General features: G+C 32.1%; 2 protein-coding genes across 2 annotated transcripts; one reads left to right on the top strand and one right to left on the bottom strand.

Moving 5' to 3' along the window:
* Positions 1–1573: 1573 nt before the first annotated feature.
* Positions 1574–9871, bottom strand: LOC123914078 (E3 ubiquitin ligase PQT3-like). The gene is made up of 15 exons (XM_045965060.1): positions 9066–9871; positions 8233–8329; positions 7938–8019; positions 7676–7842; positions 7164–7240; positions 6978–7034; positions 6715–6871; positions 6481–6629; positions 6120–6284; positions 5731–6030; positions 5572–5616; positions 5164–5419; positions 4812–4937; positions 4354–4429; positions 1574–2311 (listed from the first exon to the last, which is right to left on the bottom strand). The coding sequence occupies exons 1-15, from the start codon at positions 9229–9231 to the stop codon at positions 1790–1792; spliced, it is 2442 nt and encodes an 813-aa protein (XP_045821016.1). The 5' UTR covers positions 9232–9871; the 3' UTR covers positions 1574–1789.
* A 2718-nt stretch (positions 9872–12589) lies between these two features.
* On the top strand, positions 12590–22408 carry LOC123916809 (protein CLT3, chloroplastic-like). Its single transcript, XM_045968352.1, has 10 exons — positions 12590–13113; positions 15375–15520; positions 16093–16130; positions 16975–17090; positions 19039–19138; positions 19230–19265; positions 19950–20000; positions 20095–20218; positions 21246–21371; positions 21920–22408. Exons 1-10 carry the CDS (start codon positions 12701–12703, stop codon positions 22075–22077), a joined length of 1308 nt encoding a protein of 435 aa, XP_045824308.1. The 5' UTR covers positions 12590–12700; the 3' UTR covers positions 22078–22408.
* Positions 22409–22481: the final 73 nt, after the last annotated feature.

Below are 22481 nucleotides of genomic sequence, written 5' to 3' on the forward strand. Positions count from 1 at the left end.
ATCATTGTACAAATAAAAAGAAAAAACGACTCTCATACAAAAAACAATGAATCAATATAAACAAATAAAATCAATGAATAAAAAAAAATAAAACATAACCAACTAATAAAAAAAAATTAGGTTAACAGAATCAAGAAAACAGGAAAAAAGATAACTAATGAATGGGAAAAAAAAATAAAATTAAGAAGCTAAATTAGCTCACCCAAATTGACATCAGAGAAAATTGATCCTCAAACCTCAAAAGGAGCACACTCCCAGATACCAAACCAATACCAATACACCAACCGGGTTTAATGAATGAAAAAATTAGGTCGAAGAATATTGAGAGTAGAATATGTAAAAGTATATGTATAATGATGATGATGATGATTAAAAAGTGGCACATATAGCTTCTTCTCTTTTCCGTTCCGACGCAGCCATATACAATATCATCAACAATTCAAAGGAAATAGTGTGAAATTATTGAAAAGTGGCATATGTATATGTATGAACGACGAAGAAAATTGTAGGAGATGGAACACGACATTCAACATGAGTCCTAACGTTGAAAAGTAACAACAATCTCATGGTTTTGAGTGAGATTGTTAGAAGAGTGTAATATTTATACTTTCAATTAAAATGTTCTATGAAATCCATTCAATAAAAGAATTCGTAGAAATCCGTAGACTTTTGAATACCTATGGACATTTTATAAGTCATAAGAAATTTTAATTGAATATTGACGGATTTCGTTGCCCTGAAAAAAAACTTAAATGTCTTAATTAAATACCACATGACTTATTTATATTTTATAAAATTCTTGATTGAATACCATTCTTAAATTATAAAAAAATCTTTTAAAATCCTATGAAATCTCAATCTAATACATTAGTGACGCAGCTTGTTGTCCATCTATTTTTATTTATGGGTAAAAATAAAATTATGCATTATTCATGTGTAATTAATTATTTTATATATAGATATATAACTTACAAGATTCATTTTTTATCTTCATTTTTTTGCGAATATTTTTTGGAATATCCTTTTAAAAATAAATAAATTAGCATGGTTTGTTTTTTTTGACGAAAAAAAAATTGGCATGGTTTGTTGACTTTTAATTGATAAATAAAGTTGATATGAGTCCACGAGTCTTGATTCGATTGATAAAAAATATATTAAAAAATTAACAGCATTTTAAAAATAGATACTTTGATTATTTAGCGTTATTTGCAACACCATAGTTTATCCACAAATTATACTTTCATCTATGTTTTTCTTGTATATATGCGCTGAAAATTGTTGAGATATTTTCGTTGAATTGGTAAGTTCGAGTAAAGCATTCTTTGATGCGAAAACATCAAATGGCATCTCTGTATGCTTAGAAATGTTTGTTTAGTGTCATTGTTCAACTAATTATTGCTTAGTCAACGCTTGTATTTAAGTCTAGCATAGTATTTTTAAGTTCTCTAAGTTGTACTACTGTATTTTCTCTTTTATTAGTACTATTTGAGTTATTTTTGGTTTCAAAAAACGAATTTACTTGGAAGAGTAAAAAAACAACTAACGGACAAAACCAAAAAGGCAGAGAGACGAATTTGAAGCAAAAAACAGTAAACATGATCATCATAAATTGGAATTAAACAAACATAATACAGTATTACATTTTTGTCAAAAAAGAATATTACAATGGAGTAATAATTGAAATTTGACAGCAAATTTCACTGAAAAATCCTTTCAATTTTATTTAATTGAAAGAGATAAGTGTTTAGTTTAAACAAAGAAGTAGTAATGAATAATCTATTTTTCTTCTTCACCTATGCTGATGCTTCCTCTCTCTGGAATCCACAGACTCATATCTCGACCGTCTTCTTTTGAAATGTCGTTCATCGTCGCTACCTTCATAATCATCACTGCTTTTTCTCACTTCGTAATAACCACCGTTTGATAAACTAGCTGTTACTGATTCCGTTGCGAAAGAAGAAGATGAAGCGTTCTTTCTCTTTTTAGTAATGGCAGCTGCTTCTTCCTCCTCAGGTGGGTAGCTTATGCGGGAGAAGATGCTGTTCTTCTGCTTGCGATCTACTGCAGCTGATTCAGATGATTTTCTGAATGAGGATGATTCTGATCGGTGATGATTGTGGTGGTTGTGATGCTCACGCTCACGCTCGTGCTCGTAGTGGCGATCGGAATGGTGGTCTGATTTCAATTTGCGAGGCCGCGGTGGCTCCGCCTCTTGCATAGATCGATCTGGTGATTGTCGCTGACGGGGATGATGATCACGATGAAGATTGGAAATGGAATTGCCACCTGATGACGGTGGTGGATTTGACTTCTGCACCAAAAAAAGAAAACAATCGGGCCGTTAGTTTTTCTTTTTACCGATTCACTAAATTAAATTAAAAACAATAATAAAATATATTTTGTACAAAAATATATAAAGATAATGATAATCTATTAGAAAAACCCAAATAATACTAACATTGGGCCCACCTACCGCATTATTACATGTACAAATTTTTTGGGGTTACATCACATGTACAATTTAATATTTCCACGTACCAAAAAAAATTAATTTATTCAAAAACCAACTTTTAAAACACCAAGTGGACTATTATTATATTTTAAAAAATGAGAGAACAAGTACACAATTTAAAAAGTTTGTTGTAATTATCAACAAAAAAAAAGGTTTGTTGTAAATGTTTACAATTACGACATAATTTTTGGCTTTGCGTAAATTTATTTTCCCGCTACAAATTTGTTTGGTTTTTGCCATAATCTCAATATTGGCGTTTTTTAACTTTAGAGAAAAATAAAAATTACAAGGTGTAAATGTTTTTTTTTTAAAGAACCAAAATGTGTTTGATTCCTACTAATAAGATATTGTTAGTGATAGATATTGCAACATGAGAAAAAAAAACTAGACCACAACACTATGTTTCGATCGATATAACATAAGATGTTGTTCATGCGTCTTAGAAAATAGAAATTGCTTTAGATGGACCGGACTAAATACAACTGGACATTTTGAGAGCACAATCCAAATGATCATGCATTTTGTTCATTGTTCTTTGACGCAAATGACTTTAAAAAAGGCATCGGATGGAGGTAAACCTTTGAATGAAGGAAGGCATGTTGGATGGATTATGGAAGACTAGTTTTGGATCCTTTCCAACCTATTCTCATGTTGCCCATTCATCTCAATCATTCATTTACTTCCTTTTCTCTATTATGTTTTTTTAGTTTGACGGTCAATCAATCCTTAGATTAAGAAAAGAAAGAATCACAGAGAGTTTGAGAGAATCCAAATCCATAGAAGACTACTCAAATTAAAGGGATAGAATCAATTATGGTAAATACTTCACATCAATAGGATTATCCAAAACCCTAAGATTTTGGATGCAATGGGCGACCACAAAATTGAAATTGGAATAAAAAATGGACTAAATGAAACAAGATATTTTGAGAAAACCAACTAGACAAATCCGCTCAAAAGCTTGAACAATGGAATGAAGGAACGTAGGCTGACATAGGAAATCTAAAGAAAAAATATGAGACAACGAAAAACTCAGGCTAGGGATTCCTAAAAATGAAAGGGTTTGCGATTTGAACAAGATGAAAGACTAGATTAACAAAATAATGTATGCTTATAAACAAATCCCATTGAATCGATTTTTAGAACACGGGAAGTGGCCCGAGTCGACTGATTTCCCAAGATCAGCCAAATGTATGCTAAATAATCACCAGTTTAAGACCTTTTCTCCAATCAATAGTAATCATAATTAATTTCTGAGATAAATAAAATTAAAAAAAAAAAAAAAAACACACGATATTCTTCTAGCATTATTAATTGATTGATGAAACATTTGCAGAACAGGGGAGAAAAAAGCCACTATCTTCGGTGAGTCGGTTTAAAACTTGGTTTACTAAATTACAGAATGCTTCAAATCAATATCCATAAACCTTGGTTTGAATAAATGATCCCGAGATTGTGAAACCGAAACAATTAAGATTTAATAACAGCACTGCACCATTATCATATGCAGCAGTGCTGCTGTCCAATATTTCATCATTTTCTTTCAAGCATTTCATAAAATAGGTGAGACATGCTGGAATAGCTCTCTCAACCATTTCATAAACAACCACATCATAACTAGATGATAGAGAAATACTGTTTTTTATAACTACATGAAGCCAAAGTAAATAACTGCCAAAGATAAAGACATAAAAATAATAATTGGGAGTATTTAATGTAATGATGTCCTTTTGCATGCTCGGGGTTTCTGGCCAAACTTTTGGAATAAAACCCGCAAAAATTAAAAAGCACATAAAATTCAACACACAGAGCTGAAAATTAAGACAATAGAAAGTACATACTGTTTTTGATTTCATCGAAGATACATCCCCGACACTGCTCACATCCCTACCAAAATCTCTATCTTTGGAGAAGTCCCTGTTCCATGTAGGAAATAAACTCATTAAAAGCAGCAAGAGAATAAACACAGATGAGTCTCAACTCTCAAGCACTACATAATTATTACATGCAAAAAGAATCATGATACATTGATCATCCATTTACAATATGTTACTCTGTCAATCACAAAACTGGGAAACTAAATTCACTAGGTAATGATAAGTAAAAATGTCTTGTGTAAAGTAGTGTGTTTTGCAAAATTATTTTACCAAAAGCCAGATGATATGATAATGTCTTAAATGTTGCTATTTTACAATGGTACAAATATTTGATTAGCAAGCTAAAACTCTATCAAATTTCTTAAACATGTATATCAGAAGAACAAAACAAAGCCACCCAAGAAAAGTTCCATTAGTAGTACCTTTCACCCCATCTCTCATTTTCTTGCTTCCTCTTCAGATTAGCTTTCCGAGCTTCAAACTCCTCTCTATTCATATTCATAACAGGAGGTGGAACATTCAACCCCATATTGAAGTCGGCAAAATCCCTGAACATGGTGATATTATATTACAAAAAGGCATTTTAGAGAACAATGTATCCATCTATACAGACAAACATGTAACCACATTTACTTAACTCTAAAATCCCTCCCTCAGCATTTAACAAGGCATAATGCCGTGTGTGTGTGTGTGTGTGTGTGTCAGAGAGAGAGAGAGAGAGAGAGAGAGCAGGGAGAAGAGGATATGATAGCAGAGGAAAGGCTGAAGTCATACCTCTGAGGTGGAACAACAGGCATCATGTAACCTTGCATGCCAAATGGGTCTTGAGGCAGACCACCTGCAAATGGCATGTCAAAGGGACCAAGACCATAACCCATCATTTGCATTGGAGCACCATATGGTGGCATAAATCCATCCATACAAGGTTGCATGCCATTCCAGTATGAATTATTATAGCTAGGAGGTGGTGGGCCCATTGGCATCATATAGTTCTCACCGCCAAAGTTCTGTGGGGTTTTCCATTGTAAATCTGCATGATAAATAAAAATTATTTGCTGTTATTGCTGGACTAAAAACCTATGTATTGCGTAGGTTACACTAAATGTTCCAGCAGGGTGTAAAACAAGTTCTAGCAAAAAAATTACTAATACTGAGATAAGTGTGAAAAAAGAGCAGACTAACCATTTGCAGGCGGCATGCGGACTTTCTTCTTTTTCTTTTTCTTTCCTGCAAAATTAATAAGTAAAATGAAAATGCCCTTAACAGAAAATAAAAAAATAACACAATTACATAGCACATTCTTTTTTTTTTGAACAAGTTATATAGCACATTCTACATTACCTGCGTCGGTAGGGACCAACTTTTGCTGCACTTCTTCATCAACCAGTTTAGCACTCCCTTGTGAGGCTGGTTCTTTTGCACTCATAGACTCGTGAGTAGCTTCAGATATATCAGCAGCTCTAGGGATCTTTACTTGCTCTATTACCTGCTGTGTAGCAGAGACAGCCTTTCTCTCATCAGCTATTTCCTGTATATTCGTCACTCCTTCATTAACAGTTGAAACCTTTGGTTCTCCCTTGGAGGCTGCAGATGAAGTTGGAGATGGTATCTTGGGCTGTGAACAGCGAGAAGACTCCATATCTGAAAAATAAAGTCAAATAAATAATGTATATCTTGACAAATTAAGTGCCAAAATAGTGCAAGATCTAAATCATGATTGTTTCAATCACCTTGAACTTGATAAGTGCTCCCAGCATTTTCAGTACTGCTATTGCCCGTCTCCAATATGCGATTGATGGCTTCTCTAAGCGTCTTATTTGGTAAAAGATCATCTGCAAGAATATTTGTTGCAAGACATACGCAAGCAGACTTGGACATAATATAATCCCTGATACCTGAAAAGATTTTTAAGAACAATTAATGTTATATTTAATAAATATAAAAATTATATACAATATATAATTTAGGGAAGAAGTTGCAAGAGAATCAAAACATAAAAAAATCTTAATGAAAAAGAGGAGCTCTAAAGACACGTTGGTATAATACTCAAATTATGAAATCCATATATATTACAGAAGCATAAAAACTTACATTTGTCACAGAAGCTTTTAAAACAACATTTGCTTGTCAATACAGCATCTTTCATGACATTATTGCACAAGGGGCAGTGGAGCTCGGGTGGTAGATCACCAACTGAACGTGTAGATGACAACCCTTCCATTTCTTTATCGAAAGCAGCCCTGTTTGCAAGGAAAACATGAATCTCAATTTCATGTCAACATATAACAGGACTGAGACAAGAATAATCAAGATGTATGTACTTACTCATTTGGTTTCAAAACAGCTACTGAACCATTTAGTAAAGCATAGGAACCTTGTGGATTTACCATCAGCATAGATCTAGGAATACCAGTAGGTTGCCTGACTTTTTTTATGTCAAAAGTTGAATCACCATTTGTAGGGCAATGCTGAATGAAATGTCCTTAAGAAATGTAATAAGAGAGACAAGTAAGCCAACTAAACTGACACCGTTATCCAGCATTATGTAAACATAAGGGGTTATATAAAGTTCAGAAATATGAACATACCAGGCACTTTGCATCTATGGCATACATAGCCTTCTGGAGGTGTTTTCCGCTCCAACCCTGCAAGACCCCAGCAAGTACATTAGCATTATTCCGTGAACATCTTAACATTTAAAAAGAAGCAAATAACCCATAAATGTATAGAAGAGAGAGAGAGAGAGAGAGAGAGAGAGAGAGAGAGAGAATCACCAAAACCACGTCCACCCGCCATCCGTCCGCCCATGCCCCTTCGAAAACCTCTACCAGCGCCAAAGTCTGAACCTTGACTGCATGCGGAAAAAAAAGGTCAACATAAAACATTATAAAGCCCAGAACTTAAGCATTGACATGGAAAAAAAAATTCATATTTGACATGTGGATGGAACACGGTGTGTTGCATCAAATGTAAAATAAATTTCAGAGGCATGTGGTAGTAGAACTAATTTATGGTTTGTAATTCCATTTGATGGGCAAAATGGAATGAGTCAAGGAGAGGAGGGGGTATGGGGTAGAATGAATCTGTTATGAAATATTCAAACATATTTTATAGTAATTTTATCAATCTTGTTTTGACTTCATCCATTTCACCCATCACTAGATATCCAAACATAGCATTGATTTAGTAACGAGAATTTGAATTTTTTCTCTATAACATTGATTATACTTGTAATTCCATTCTATGAACCAAACAAAACACCAGAAAAAGGGGATAATCTACTCACTGTTGCCAATCCAAAGCTGGAGTAGCAATCAAGGCCTTAATCTTACTGTCTTCATCATCTTTGTTAGTTGGAGTAGCCTCTGGAATCATGTTGCTCGATTGAACAGGCAGTTGATCGGGTATTGAATATAAATCATTGCCAAATTCATCCCAATCCAAATTTTCGGGCTGTTCAAAGGTACAAAATTATCAATTTCCTAGGGAATGAATCTGAATTGTTTATAAAAAAATTATAAAAAGAAAAGAAAAAACAAAAGACTTACATATTTCATGGCAGATGTATCATCTGCCGGTAAGCTACTGTTCTCAGGTTCAGTTTCCACCACCTTATTTTCCACTTCTTGTCTACAAGTAGCAAAATATAGATACAACTCAATAACACAATAAAATTTATTTCACAAGTAAACAATGTAGTTTCTAATTTTGCCACTATATATGGAGAACACGGACAACAAGAATGATAAATTGATGACTGACCACTTTGACAAAGTTACATACACAATGCATGATCAATGGTAAAAAAAAAACAATAATTAGATTAAAGGTTTGAGATAGTACTGTAGTTCAGTGACAATTGGTAAGCGTGGCCGTCCTGGAACCCGTCGAATTAACACTGATGTATTTTTAGGAATCAACGTTTCTTCATCGATGTATTCTGAAATTCGAAGAGACAGGTAAACTATAAAACACTGTAAATGTGCAATTCCATAAAGCCTATTATAAGTACTATCATAATACAAATTTCGCAGTAAAGTTGGGATTATAATACACAACTAGACTAGATTGCAGCCTAACTACATCTTCCAACATCAAGGTTCTATGCCTTTAATATGTAAGTGTTTTCTTTTTATTTATTTCATCAGTGAACTCAAATTAAACCTGTTTCAGTTAATTATAGATTATAGATAGGACTAGATTGTTTTTGACAGAGATAGGACTAGTAAAAACTTATACTCTGAAAGGCCCAAGAAATTACTGCTACTTTATGGTATAAAGTGTTCTTATTGAAAAAGGGAATACCAGTGAACTCTCTTCGATCACCATATTATTCGAAAAAATAAACTACATAACCTACAGATTAATGTGATATTACAAAAGAATAACACTAGTACACCCTTTCAACAAGAAAACACTTAGAACTGGGTTTACAATTAAGCACATAATTGAATACCCTAATCAAGGAATGGATAAATCAAAGAACACTGGTGCACCCTTTCAACAAGAGAACACTTATAACATTGTTTACAATTAAGCACCGAATTTAAAACCCTAATCAAGAAAATTGATAACTCCTATAAACCTAAGTGAAGAATATTTATAATCAAATCATAAAACCCACAGACATTATCGATCCTAATGAAGAAAATAGTTAAATCAAAACGAGAACCGACCTTCGTTGGTCTGGGCGTTGGTGACCAGTAGGTCAAAATCGGTACCCCTTCCTAAATGCTTGGATACAAAAATATTTTGTTTCAAAGTACCAACAGAGATGAAAGGACCGTCCATAGGAATTGAATCATAATCTTTTGCACTCTTAAATTTATAATACACCGCCATGGTAAATTACTCTTTCAATTAACACAGATAATCAAATTGTGAACAACAACAAAAAATAAAAATAATGAAAACCCTTGCTATTGAATCTCAAAACAAATCAAACAGTACAGTATTTTTTTTCTCTATATTTTTTTTCTTTTTGCTTTTTTTTCTATCAATTGCAAATTTCTAAGATAAAGATCGAACAAATCGAACCAACACAACAATGAGAACAATTCTAGAATTCTTCACAAGGAGTCTTGAACCAGCGAATTCAGATTCCTTCCGAAGATCTTCACAGCAACAACATCGAACAATCAAATCCAAATTCAGCAAAGCGAGAATCCACAATACGCCACAGCAACAATTAGGGTTTAGCGATGAAATTGGATCTTCAAGGAAGAACAAAGATCAATCTGAGAATCTGGAAAACCTCTCTGATCAACGACGATGGAAGAAGCTTGAGACGAGAATCTCAAAAATCTCTTCCTCTTCTTTCTCGCGGCAGCGTAAAATTAGAATCGATTTTGAAATAATCGATTCTATTTATTGCGAAATTGTTAAGGGAATCGAAGCGCGCGTTGAAGAAGTTGTAGGAATATTTAGGGTAACAATGGTTTGAGAAAGTTTGGATGAGATAATGTGAAAGTGAATTTAGGGTGTTGTGTTGTGTGGTGGTATATATATTAGTATACCCTACGTGTTTCCTACGCAATGTGTGGTAACTTAATCTAGACCGTTCGTTTCATCCAAAGTTACGCGCCATCCAATGTTTGAAACATAACTTAGGTTTTAAGTGTACTTCTTGTTTTTTTTTTTGGTATAGAAGTCTACTTTTATTAACCTAGTAGTGTTTTTTAGGAAACACAAAATTAATTGACCACAAAAAAAATTTCACACCCAAGGAATAGGAGGAGAAATGTAGCAAGTCCATGAATTGCCCAATTATTAGGGTTGGTATTATTTTATTAGGGTTGGTATTATTTTTCTAGTGGGGTTTTTTCTATTGGTTAGGTTCTTTTTTTTCTTTGAGAGAATTATGCTAACCGGTGCCCCGGGGCACTGGTTAAGGAAACCAAAAAAGGAAATTTTTAAATTGAAAATAATACTTTTTAGACTTTCGAGGCGTTGACTGCACAAAGTTCAATGTCATATTACTATATTTGTTTCCTTAAACAGTGCCCCGGGGGCACTGTTTAGCATTTTCCTTTCATATAATGGAGTCTCGTATTCTATAATTTATGGGAGAATTTTTGTATCTCCCATTTTTCTATAATTTATGGTTTTGTGCTTATGTTTATTTGTTCTTTTTAATTTTCATATGATGAATATCACGGTGGATGTGGGGTACCAAACGACAAATAATTTTGTTGGCTAAGGTGAGAATGTTTTTTATTTTTATTTTTGCTTTTATTACTCAATTATTTATGATTTTTAATTTATTGTTGAAAGAATTTATATTGTTCAAAAACTAACCTCATTCATAATAATCTTCTCATTCATTATCCTATTTTACAATAAATCAACAATGGAAATATGGCATGTAATTGAATTATTGGATAATGGGTACATGTCCAAACAAATTTTAGCCGAAGTGTTGGTGTTCACCTAATTTTTATATAAAAAATATATATTGCGAATTTTGAATTTATATATATACAATTAATTTGTATATATCCAACGATCAATCTAACAAATAAATGAGATACGAATATTTTTTTTTCTTTTTTTTTAATATTTTTTTTAGAAGAATTTTTTTTATTCATTTTTTTTTAATCTTTTTTTGAGAATATTTTTTTAAAAAAATAACGGGTTAGAGAAGATTCAATTGAATGTCATGTTAGCAATATTTCTAATTAAATGACACATAAGCAATTTCTATAAGAATGTACGAGAGAGCTCCGTAGGAATCTCACTATATAATAATAATAATAATAATAATAATAATAATAATAATAATAATAATTTTAAGTGTAGGTTAACAATAGTTTTTTTTTTATTTGTTACAAAATAATTTGAAAAAGGCAAAAATGAAATATAATTATATTTAAAATCATAAAAATGACTAGATTGCAATATTTTTGTTATTAATAGCCAAATTTAGATTCTATTATTTTACGAAAAAATTTATATTCTATTAATTAATGAACATATTTCTTCACAAATTATTTGACTTAAAATGATTCTTAACTAACATAAAGTTATAAAGTAAACAGGTAACACGACTCCATCTAAAAAAATAATTTGACTTTAATTCTTAGAGTTGTGTTTTTGAGAGACTTTTGACTTCACATAAAAAATAGATGTGTCACTATTTATTTAAAGATAAATTATTGTAAAAAAAAAACTTTAGAATACGTCAAATACTCTAATTATTATTCTCTACTTTTTTTTATCAATTATTATTTTCCACTTTATAACAACATAAATACACTAATAATTAAGATGAATAATTTAATAAAATAAATTATTTATTTATTTTTTATTGTGATATACTGATATAGAGTCGGAAAGTGTTATATTTTATTTTACATGTCATGCTAAGCAGGGCATTCAGAGCACTTAGTTAAACATAGTAATACCAATATTTTTTTTTGGTCAAGAGTAATACCAATACTAAAAGGGAAATTAAACATAAAATTAATGTTAGAAAGATAAAATTTTATATTTTTAAGATATTGAATTCGGTATTAGAAATAGATAGTCCATGAGCGGAAAACTCAATTCATTTGACATATAGATTCATAGATAGATAGATATATCCTCTCCATTTTATATTCTCCCTCTCCACCCCAAAATCAAACAAAAAAACGTACTATAAAAAATACAAATTTGAAGATAATTTTTTTTATTAATATTTTAACTAGTACATGAAAAACTAATATTCAGACTGTTTAGCATCTTTCTTCTTTTATTCATCCATCACTTTTTTTATTATATATATATATTTTGCAAAAAGGTGCATAAAGAAAGGAGCACCTTTATAATATTGTGAGAGGGATTTAGTGGTTTTTGAAGTAACCAATGAGAGGATTTTTTATTTTTTTTGTCATCATAGCATAAAGAAAAAAAAAGTTACATAACCATGTTTTTGATTTGTAAATTTGATCGTTCTAATATACTAATAAAAATACAATATAAAATAATTACATATGAATGAGAAACAAACAAAATAAGAAATAAGTTGTGACACTAAATTGACATTTTTTTTTACGAAGCTAAATTGACATTATTTCTTTATTTTTTTGACACAGACATTATATCTTTATAAAAATTGAAAATTGTAATATTATTTAATATTTAATTTGTTTTTTCTTTGCGTCAAAAAAAAAAAAAAAAAGTTTTTTCTTTGGAACTTCAACTTTTTTCTGTTTTTATACAAGTCTATTCGCTTTCACCATGTGAGAAACACTCATCACATGATTCACATCTCCCATTTCTCTCCATATTCGAATTTTAAATTTCCCCACTAACAACATTCCTTCTCCCTATGACGTCATTCTGCCGGCGGTTACCTACCGCCGGCACCGCCTCACTTTCCGGTCAGTTCCGCTTACTCCAACCAACGAACTCCACCGCGATTAACGGAATCCACTACGGCTATTCACCTCAGCGCCGGGGACTTTCTCTACAGCTACGGCGACGGTTATGGAATCCGGTGGTAGATGCGACTGGACACAGTGACGCAGCGGAGAGATCGGATTTCATCGAGGAGGATGAGAAGGAGATGCTACACTCGTTGGCGGAGGATAACAGTGGAAAAGATGTGAATCAGAAGGCTAAAGTGGTGGTTGCTGCGGCGGCGGTGGTGGTGATGGGAGTCGGAAATAGGGTGCTGTATAAATTGGCGTTGGTTCCTTTGAAGCAGTATCCATTTTTCTTAGCTCAGCTTGCAACTTTTGGGTAATGCGTTGCTTTTCACTACTTTTGGATTTATTTTTTGTTAGATTTTGAATGGAATATGAAATTTGGATGAATGAATGTGATAAATTGTCGCATAGTAAAATTGATTGATTAGTTTTTTGGATTTTTTAAGCTTTGATTTAACTTTTGTTAATGATATTGTTGACTGTGATGTTTGATTTTCTTGCGCAGTGTGTAGATTCATCCCGTACTCTTAATTTTTTTGCGATGAGAGGTTGCATATAATTAATAATTAATTATATATATTTAAGATTTTGTCAAGTAAGTACTACGATTTTGTCAAATAATCATGTTTAATTATTAATGTAACACCTTTTTCTGCATTGATTATTCACAAGTTGGATTTAATTAAGGGTAAATAGTGTTATACCCCCTGCAAAATAGACGAGTTTTGCGTTACCCCCTGCAAAATATTTTTTTGAGATTACCCCCTGCAATGTCAAGATTCTTTGCGTTACCCCCCTGGCTTAACAAGTGGGCATATGACATGGAAGAATCTTGACGTGGCATGACACGTGGAAATTAATTTATTTTTTATTTATTTTTAATTGCCAACTCATTAATTAATGTGGGTTTTTAATTAAAAAAATGAAAAAAAAAAACTTAAAAGTTGTTATATTTTTATGAACTTACTTAAAAGAAAGTTTTGTTTTTTTTTTGACTAAAAGTTGTTATTATATATAAAAAAAAAATCATATATATATATATATATATATAATAACTAAAAATAGAGTAACCAAAAAAAAATGAAGATGAAAAAAAACTAATAATAATAATAGTAACAAAAAAACTAATAATAATAATAATAATATATAATAACAGTAATAATAATAGTAATATATAATAATAGTAATAATAATAATAATATATAATAATATATAATAATAATATATAATAATAATAATAATAGTAACCAAAAAACTAATAATAATAATAATAATAATAATAATAGAGTAATCAAAAAAAAAAAAAACTGCAGTCACATATTTTAACTAATATAACCAAAAAAAAAACTGCAATCACATATTTTAACTAATAATAATATTAGTTATTATTATTATTATTATTAATTTTTTGGTTACTATTATTATTATTAGTTTTTTTTCATCTTCGTTTTTTTTTTTTTGGTTACTCTATTATTAGTTATTATATATATATATATAAGAATTTTTTTTATATATATAATAACAACTTTTAGTCAAAAAAAAAAACAAAACTTTTTTTTAAGTAAGTTCATAAAAATATAACAACTTTTAAGTTTTTTTTTTTCATTTTTTTAATTAAAACCCCACATTAATTAATGAGTTGGCAATTAAAAATAAATAAAAAATAAATTAATTTCCACGTGTCATGCCACGTCAAGATTCTTCCATGTCATATGCCCACTTGTTAAGCCAGGGGGGTAACGCAAAGAATCTTGACATTGCAGGGGGGTAATCTCAAAAAAATATTTTGCAGGGGGTAACGCAAAACTCGCCTATTTTGCAGGGGGGTATAACACTATTTACCCTTTAATTAATCCCACAAGTTTATTTGCTAGCCTAATTTTCTCTCCCAGTGTACATATACAAAATTTTTGGTAATTCTATTTTTTCAAGTCAAATTTAAAAAAGAAACATGGCTTATACTACAGTACTTCTATATATTTTTCATTATCCACCTTAACATTTACTATTTTTTATATCTCCTGAATCCTATTTAAAAAATTTCAATCAAATTAAGTGAAAACATTTTTAAACATTTATTTAATTTTGTTGTATTTTATTATTTATTTACCTACTATAATATTTAGATCCTTTTTTATTGACTACATTTAGATCCTAATATATATATATATATATATATATATATATATTTTTATTTACAATGAGCTGAGGATCGAACCCAGGACCTATATCGTACTACCCAAATCCTAATATATACTAGAATAATTTATTAAAAAAAAATAAAAAAATAAAAAACAAGAATAATTGAAAAAGTATAATAGGACATCGGAAAAACAAGAATAATTGAGTTTATACAAGTAATACTTTATGTTTGACTTTTTTTATTTAGCAATAACCTTAAAACAAAAAAATCCTTAATAAGTTACTTGCAATTTTGAACTTTTTTTTTTTAATAATATTTTTAATCTGTTGCTGAATAGCATAAAATGCAGAAAGGAGAGTTCCCCCTCCCCCTTTTTGGGGTTATATAACTAACTATACTGATATTTTTTTTTTCTTATTTTTCTTTTTCAGATATGTAATTGTATACTTTTCCATTTTATATATCCGACACCGTGCTGGCATTGTCACTGATGAGATGTTATCAGTGCCAAAAGCTCCATTTCTAATTGTTGGTCTCTTGGAAGCTCTGGGTGCTGCTACAGGAATGGCGGCAGGAGGTAGCTTGTCCTAATTTGCGTTTTCTGTTTAATATAAAATTTTGTGGCATCTCCAATGATCAAAATGCTCCTTTATTTACTAATCTCCCTTCAATCATTTTATTCTTCCTGAATGGCAGAAATGTAAACGCAAAAGACTTGGTTAACTATAATAAAAAAAGAAGCTGCATTTAGTAGAATATATCATTAGCAATTTATGCTTTCACAGTACTGTATTGGCAATGTATAGCATTAAATATTTCTATACTATGAACACTTTTTTATTCCAATGTTTTTTGCTTTACGCGGTTTTAGTTAGCTTTTCTGGATGAGTTGAGCATATATTTTAAATATTAGAATTGATTGGTTTTTAAGATTCTTATTTTCATTTTAAATATTGTGTGGTGTTTGCCTTCAACTCTAATTTGTGAAGAATCTTGGACGGACCAGTGAGTGACCGCCTCTATCCTATCTCGTAGATATTGTAGCAGAAAATTAGTCAATAGTACTATCATTGGATTGTACAACTTGTTTATAAATATGTAAATGTCTGAATTTCATTTAATTGTTTGTTTCTCTTAATGTTGTATCAGCAATGCTATCGGGCGCGTCAATTCCAATCTTGTCTCAGGTAAAAGTCATCAGCGTTCGGTTGCTCTCTGCCAATTATTGTGATGTCCTTATTCTAAGTAATGTTTTGTCTCTATTAACATAAGTCATAGGTGTGTATATTGTTCATAAATAAAAACACAGGTGTGGTTAGTTAAATTAATCACACATCATAGTCAAACAAACATATAGAAAACATGCATCACCTTGTGTATGTGTGTGTGTTACACGAGTTTGATTTGGTACAAAACAAGTCCTAACACCCTATGTCCAATAATTGTTCAAAAGATGGATTTGGACATCCGCTGGAGCTACACTATTTTGCGAAAAGCTCCTTCCGTCTACTACCTGATTATTTACAATCATATGTGCAATCCTAGATACTACACAGTCGTCTAATTTGAGGCTGGTGGCGGCAAGACAGTGACACTTTGGAGGATTAGATAAGCCTGGCTACAACTGGTGTAATCTCCACATTTAGTTACTACATTGTGTAAGGTCTATTGTTTCATAAAATTCCTAGAATACCACTAGTGTTGATCCACTTGGCATCTGTGATAAGTTGGCCATTTGTACCTTCTACCCAAAGAAACAAGACCAATGCCCTTGGATGTATGTTTTGCCTGATGACTGGTCAAGTTGTCCTAGATATAAAACAATCTCCTTGGAACATGATGAAATAACCCAACCATCCTGATCTTAACAGTCAAAATTGGTTAAAATTTAAATTTTGGTTCGAAGATTGTGACTTAAACCAACTTAGGTTAGTTTCTATACATTATTTAGCTCATCTGTAAGCAACTTGCGAACATTTCACGTGATAAGTAAAATAAAGATAGATAACTTCACCTACAATTTTATTGCAGACTTTTCTTGTGTGGCAAATTCTTCTGTCATCTATTTTTCTTGGGAGGAGATATAAAGTCAACCAACTAGTTGGATGTTTTCTTGTGGCCATCGGTGTAATTACCACTGTAGCAAGGTTAGACATGTTTATTTCATGGATGTTAGATTATATTGCCTTGAGTTTGTGTTACGTGAGTGGCAAAAGTACATGGTCTACAATGTTGTTCCTCTATGGATCTGAAAGATCATAAACATTTACACCCAAATACAAAATTATTAGTTTCTTTATGGATCTTTTTGGTCAAATCGACATTGGATATCTTTCTTTAACTTGCGACTTTAAGACGATGTGGGTTAATACCGTAAAAAACTAGTTAATGCTTCTAATTTTATTGGCATATTTCGTGCTGAAGAGCAAAGTTAAAATTTTGCTGATATATATCTCATTGGTTAGTCCATGTGTTACTTCAATTTTTATAATTTTTCAAATAAAGTCTGAAAACAGTTTTGTTTTGACTTAGACGAGTTACATTTCCCTTAAGTACTTTTATTATATTTTTAATTTTTTTTTGCTTGTTTTTTAAAATAGTTAACATCTTATTCCACATACATGTATTTTGTAATGTAGTTGTGGCTGGTACAGACTTTGTAACTGTTCCAAGTAGCATTGTGATTGGAACCATTAGCTTTCTAGGAACTCTTAATATTTATTATTTTTTAATACTATAGATATAATCCTAAATGGCCGAGTTCATTCCAAGCGATTCATATCACTTTATTGGTATTTAAATTTTCTCAAGTTTCTCTACCGAATTCTAGGTATTAGAAACGCATTCATTGGGCCTAATTAAACCCTTCTTCAAAACAAAAATCATAACCGATGCCCTTGCTATCTGTGTTTTAAGACCATAAAAGAGGGAGTGTAAGTGTTACTACAACTGCTATCCTTGCTATCTGGTCGTCTGCCAATCATTGAACCTGGATTTTCTGCACTAGGTTCAAAGTAGTCATCTGTCATCCCCTCAGCCGTGTCGGTCTCACAGTCATGTATTTTCACGCACCCTTAACTGCCCATAAATTTTACACGCCACCCTCCCTGCTGAACTTTGCTGCTGCCATCCAAACAATTTTTTGACTCCAATACTGTTCAATTCAGGGGTCAGCAATTCAACCACCTCTTATCTAATCTCCCTGCGGTCTTTCATAGAAATATAATTGATATATGTTGGGACTTCCCACTAGGAAGGTATATATAGTCAGAGAAATAGAAAGGAAACAGGGAATTAGACCCTTTGTGTAACTGTAACAGCGTCAACAATTAACTGACTGCAGTTATTTAGTTAGGAGAAGAGTTAAGGATAATAAAAAGGGGGAAGAGGGCTTTAGGAGGCACTTGATTTGAAAATTTGGAAAGTGGAGAGGGGTTTAAGGAGAAACAACCAAGGGAGCCAGATGTGGTGGGAGAATGGGTCAAGTCAAAGGGTAAAGTTCAAGGTGGATCATCCCATGAGCGACAAATGTAGGAAATTGCAAATATCCATATTTGATGGGTAGGGTGTGTATGACTGGGTGAATAAACTGGAATGTTATTTCTGATTACAGGGAGTAGAAAAGGAGGAGAAAATGCAAGTTGTGATGGTAGTGTTGGAAGGGGAAGCACTCATTTAGTTCCAATGGTGGGAGACTTGCAATCCGAGACCAGTATGGGGAGGGCTCAAGTTGAACCTTATTGAAAGATTTCAACCAGCCATACTGAGATGCCCCTTTGAGTCGTTGTTGCTCACTCGGAAACAGACTCGGCCTGTTAACGAGTTTGTGATAATTTGAGAAATATGATGGAATGTTGAAAGGCATGGACGAATTGGCTGACGGAGGAGGTGGGTGCAAAAGTGAAGTTGTATGAGCCAAATTCGTTCATTTATTAGAAGGAGAGGGAGTAATTCTATCTAACCTGATGAGTGCATTTCAACAATTCACATCACTCTCTGTACTTTCTCAAGTTTCTTTACCTAAATCTCAAGTGTAATTTTTTGTTTATTCTGTATGAGTACATCTGATTATGTACCTATGTTTACTTAATGTAGTGGATCTGGTGCGGGGAAATCATTGCAGGAAGCTGGTATATTTTGGAGTCTTTTAATGACGGTTTCATTTTTATTCCAAGCAGCTGATACTGTGCTCAAGGTGGTAGCTATTTTATGATATTTAATTTTCCTAGATTTGAAATATTTCTCAATGCTAAGTTCCTAACTCGTAGCCTTTCCATACTATGTAGGAGGTAATCTTTTTGGATGCAACCCGGAAACTGAAGGTATGTTAATGATTTTTATTTTATCCATATGCACGTGTAAATTACTAAATTACGACTTCATAGGTTTGATATTACGGAAGTAATCCTACTGCCTGTGCACTTGGTAACACATCTGCCTCTAACATTACTATTGATGATCATGTTACTAAATTAAGTATAACCGGCACAAAACTGAGAGCAAATGTTTGGTTAAATTTTTGAATGAAAATGCTAACATGTGGCATAAGGCACAAGTTAATAAACTAAGGGTCTTGCTAACACGAGTGCCCCCGGGGCACTCTTTAAGCATCTTAAATAGTAACTTTTTATGAAATTTTTAAATTTTTGAATAAATAATTTCTTTAAATAGAATGCTTAAAGAGTGTCCTGGGGGCACTCATTAGCATTTTCCATAAATAAACTAAATAATATAATATAGAAACATTCTCTTGGAATTCATGCATTCAAGTTTAAAAATTGTTTTTTCCAACACAGAATTTATTTATTTTTAGATAACTTAGCATGACCCATTTTTAAAAGCTTCAAACAAGTAATACCTTATAGACTCATTTATGTTGTCAGTTAAACATGCTTTTCTAATAGATGCTGCTAAAGTATTTCTATTTAAACTTGTGAAATAGTGTAGCTTTTACTTTCATATAATGTAATATATTAATCATCCACATTCAATATCATCTTAAACAGGGAGGTTCTTTGGATTTGTTTGTTGTCAATTCCTTCGGATCTGCTTTTCAAGTAGGTATCCAGCAATCTGTCATGAAATTTGTGTCTTTTGAATTACAACATAAATACTAATGCACACTTCTAAATGAATAAATGTTTAGTGTAGGCACTGTTTATATGCCTCCTCCTCCCCTTCTTATCAAAACTATGGGGCATCCCTTTCAGTCAACTGCCAAACTACCTTAAAGATGGTGCAGCCTGCTTTCTGAATGTTGGGACGCTGTCTAGTGGTAAGCTTTATTTTCTTTTCCGTATTGTAATTTTTTATAGAAGGTGATAACCAAAATATCTTAGGTTATCAAATGTGTTGCTTAGCTTCGTATCGAGTTCATCAAGAATTCTTTTTGACCTAGATCTACCCACTGATATGCTTGAGGTGGTTAACGAAACCTAAATGAAAATGACCTAGACCTAGATCTACCCTTAATGTGTTTATTTATACTAATGAAGGAGTACAACCGAATCCCTAACTTATCTCTTTTCTTCTTTGGCACATATCTAAAATAAAACAAATACATCCAAAAACTTCGAATGTTTTGGACAAAACGTTTATGGCCACACCATGCTTCTACAAAACTATGCTTTTTATCTTCCAGTAGTGCAACATGGTTGAAATGACCTAGTCTCTTGATTGTTTTTGACACCTTCACATGTTTCTTCTCAAACATTGATCAAATTCAGCACCTGCATCCCATTGACTTTTTCATTTCCCAAATTGATTTTGCTGAATTCAGAGTCATGATTCTGGTAAAGATGGCATGAGAAACGGTAAAAACAAACAAGACTTTTCCTTCGATTTTCACTCAATTTTCTCCTTATAATTCTGAATTTTGCAAATGTTGGATTTTCTGGTAATGAACCAATCAATAATCAGCCTCCACTCTGATTCCCCACAAGTGATAATTCTAATCCCAATGTTATGGATAAGATATCAGAGTGCACTCTCTCAACATTCCATCTCTCAAGAACAATAAAGCTCAAATTACCACTTGTTGGAATTAGGAAAATATTTTCTAACAAGACTATGAAATGAAAACTGCTGCATAACTTTCAAATCATACTAGCAATCTTTAAATACTAGAATTTGTTATTAGAAATTAATAAAATAAAATCACCCATAAACTTTTAACCGGCCATTCTTAACAGTTTCCGATTCTTTACTTCAAGAAAAAGGGTTCAAATCCTAATTTTCTTTTGTGGTAATTCTTGTGATAAAAAACTGCAGAGATTAACTTTGCATTTGTTTTTTGTTTCCAGGATGTGATGGAGCTCCCCTGCTGCCCTTGCTGTTTATTATTGTAAACATGGGCTTCAACATCTCATTGCTTCATCTCCTCAAGATCTCTTCAGCTGTTGTCTCTTGTCTAGCGACCACATTAGCAGGTATTAAATTTGTTTTTCTCAAAGGATAACAATATTTGATGGCGTGTACCAAAAAAAAAACAATATTTGATGGGGAAATTATTCATAAAACATCAATGAGTGCTCATGCATAATCAAAAAGTTTGAAGATTTATGTTAAATTTGTGAAATCCAGGATTACGGGTATTGTTTTAATGGGACGGAAATAATGATACTAGTTGATTCCTTTTTCTTTCTGGGGTATGAGATTAGCATTAGATTTAGGAGTACTTTTCTTTAAACAAATTTTGGGCAATGAGCCATTGAATTATTCTGCGCAAAATGAATGAGTATAGAAAATGAACAAACAGGTTTAACGGGTCCGGGGGGTGGACAACCTATTGTTTGTCCTTGTTTATTTATAAAATTTCTGAAATGATATTTGTATCTGAAGTTTGAGGGGGAAATTTTCAGAAATATGATTGTAGTAGTGTTTTCCCTTTTCTTCCATTTTTTTTAAAATTACAATCTTATTATAATCCTCTTGAGATTTCTCAAGTGATATAGAAAGTTTCTTGGTTTCTTGGCAGTCCCAATATCAATCTACGTGTTCACGCTACCACTTCCATACCTTGGTGTTGCCTCGTCCCTTCCAGCAGGCTTTCTTGCTGGAGCCATCATTCTCATCATGGGATTAATCATCTATACATGGATTCCTTCCAATGCTTCCTTGACTGCTCCCACCTAATGAAGTCAGGTGTGAGAATTTGAACCTCAATAGCTGCACAGTTTCTCCAAGCACAGAGAATAGGTTGCAAGTATCCTCACGACAGAAAACAAAAATTTAAAATGATGAAGAAATGGTTCAGGTCCACTCCTTTTCAAGACAAAATGTAGAAAAATAAAAATGATGTAATTTTTGTTTCAATAGCATTTGATGAAAATGATGAAGAAAAGAGAACAGGAAAAGAAATCCTCTTGAGATTTTTCAAGTGATAAAGAAAGTATGGATAGGTCTAGTTCAATTTTTGTGTGGAAAAATAATGAAATAGAGGGGAAAAGTTATTTCATGGATTAAAGAATATGAAGAGATATTCTTTTTGAAGAAAATATGAAGAGAATGTTAAAATTGTTGATGTCATGCATTTATTT

Source organism: Trifolium pratense, linkage group LG3 (assembly GCF_020283565.1).
Source record: "Trifolium pratense cultivar HEN17-A07 linkage group LG3, ARS_RC_1.1, whole genome shotgun sequence".
Taxonomy (NCBI): domain Eukaryota; kingdom Viridiplantae; phylum Streptophyta; class Magnoliopsida; order Fabales; family Fabaceae; genus Trifolium; species Trifolium pratense.

Coding starts and splice junctions, on each gene's coding strand:
- LOC123916809 (XM_045968352.1), top strand. CDS start 12,701: ATGACGTCATTCTGCCGGCGGTTACCTACCGCCGGCACCGCCTCACTT. Junction 16,131..16,974: donor CAATTCCAATCTTGTCTCAG/GTAAAAGTCATC, acceptor ATTTTATTGCAG/ACTTTTCTTGTGTGGCAAAT. Junction 20,001..20,094: donor CCTTCGGATCTGCTTTTCAA/GTAGGTATCCAG, acceptor TGTTTAGTGTAG/GCACTGTTTATATGCCTCCT.
- LOC123914078 (XM_045965060.1), bottom strand. CDS start 9,231: ATGGCGGTGTATTATAAATTTAAGAGTGCAAAAGATTATGATTCAATT. Junction 6,872..6,977: donor CCATAGATGCAAAGTGCCTG/GTATGTTCATAT, acceptor ACATTTCTTAAG/GACATTTCATTCAGCATTGC. Junction 6,630..6,714: donor GCTGTTTTGAAACCAAATGA/GTAAGTACATAC, acceptor CCTTGCAAACAG/GGCTGCTTTCGATAAAGAAA.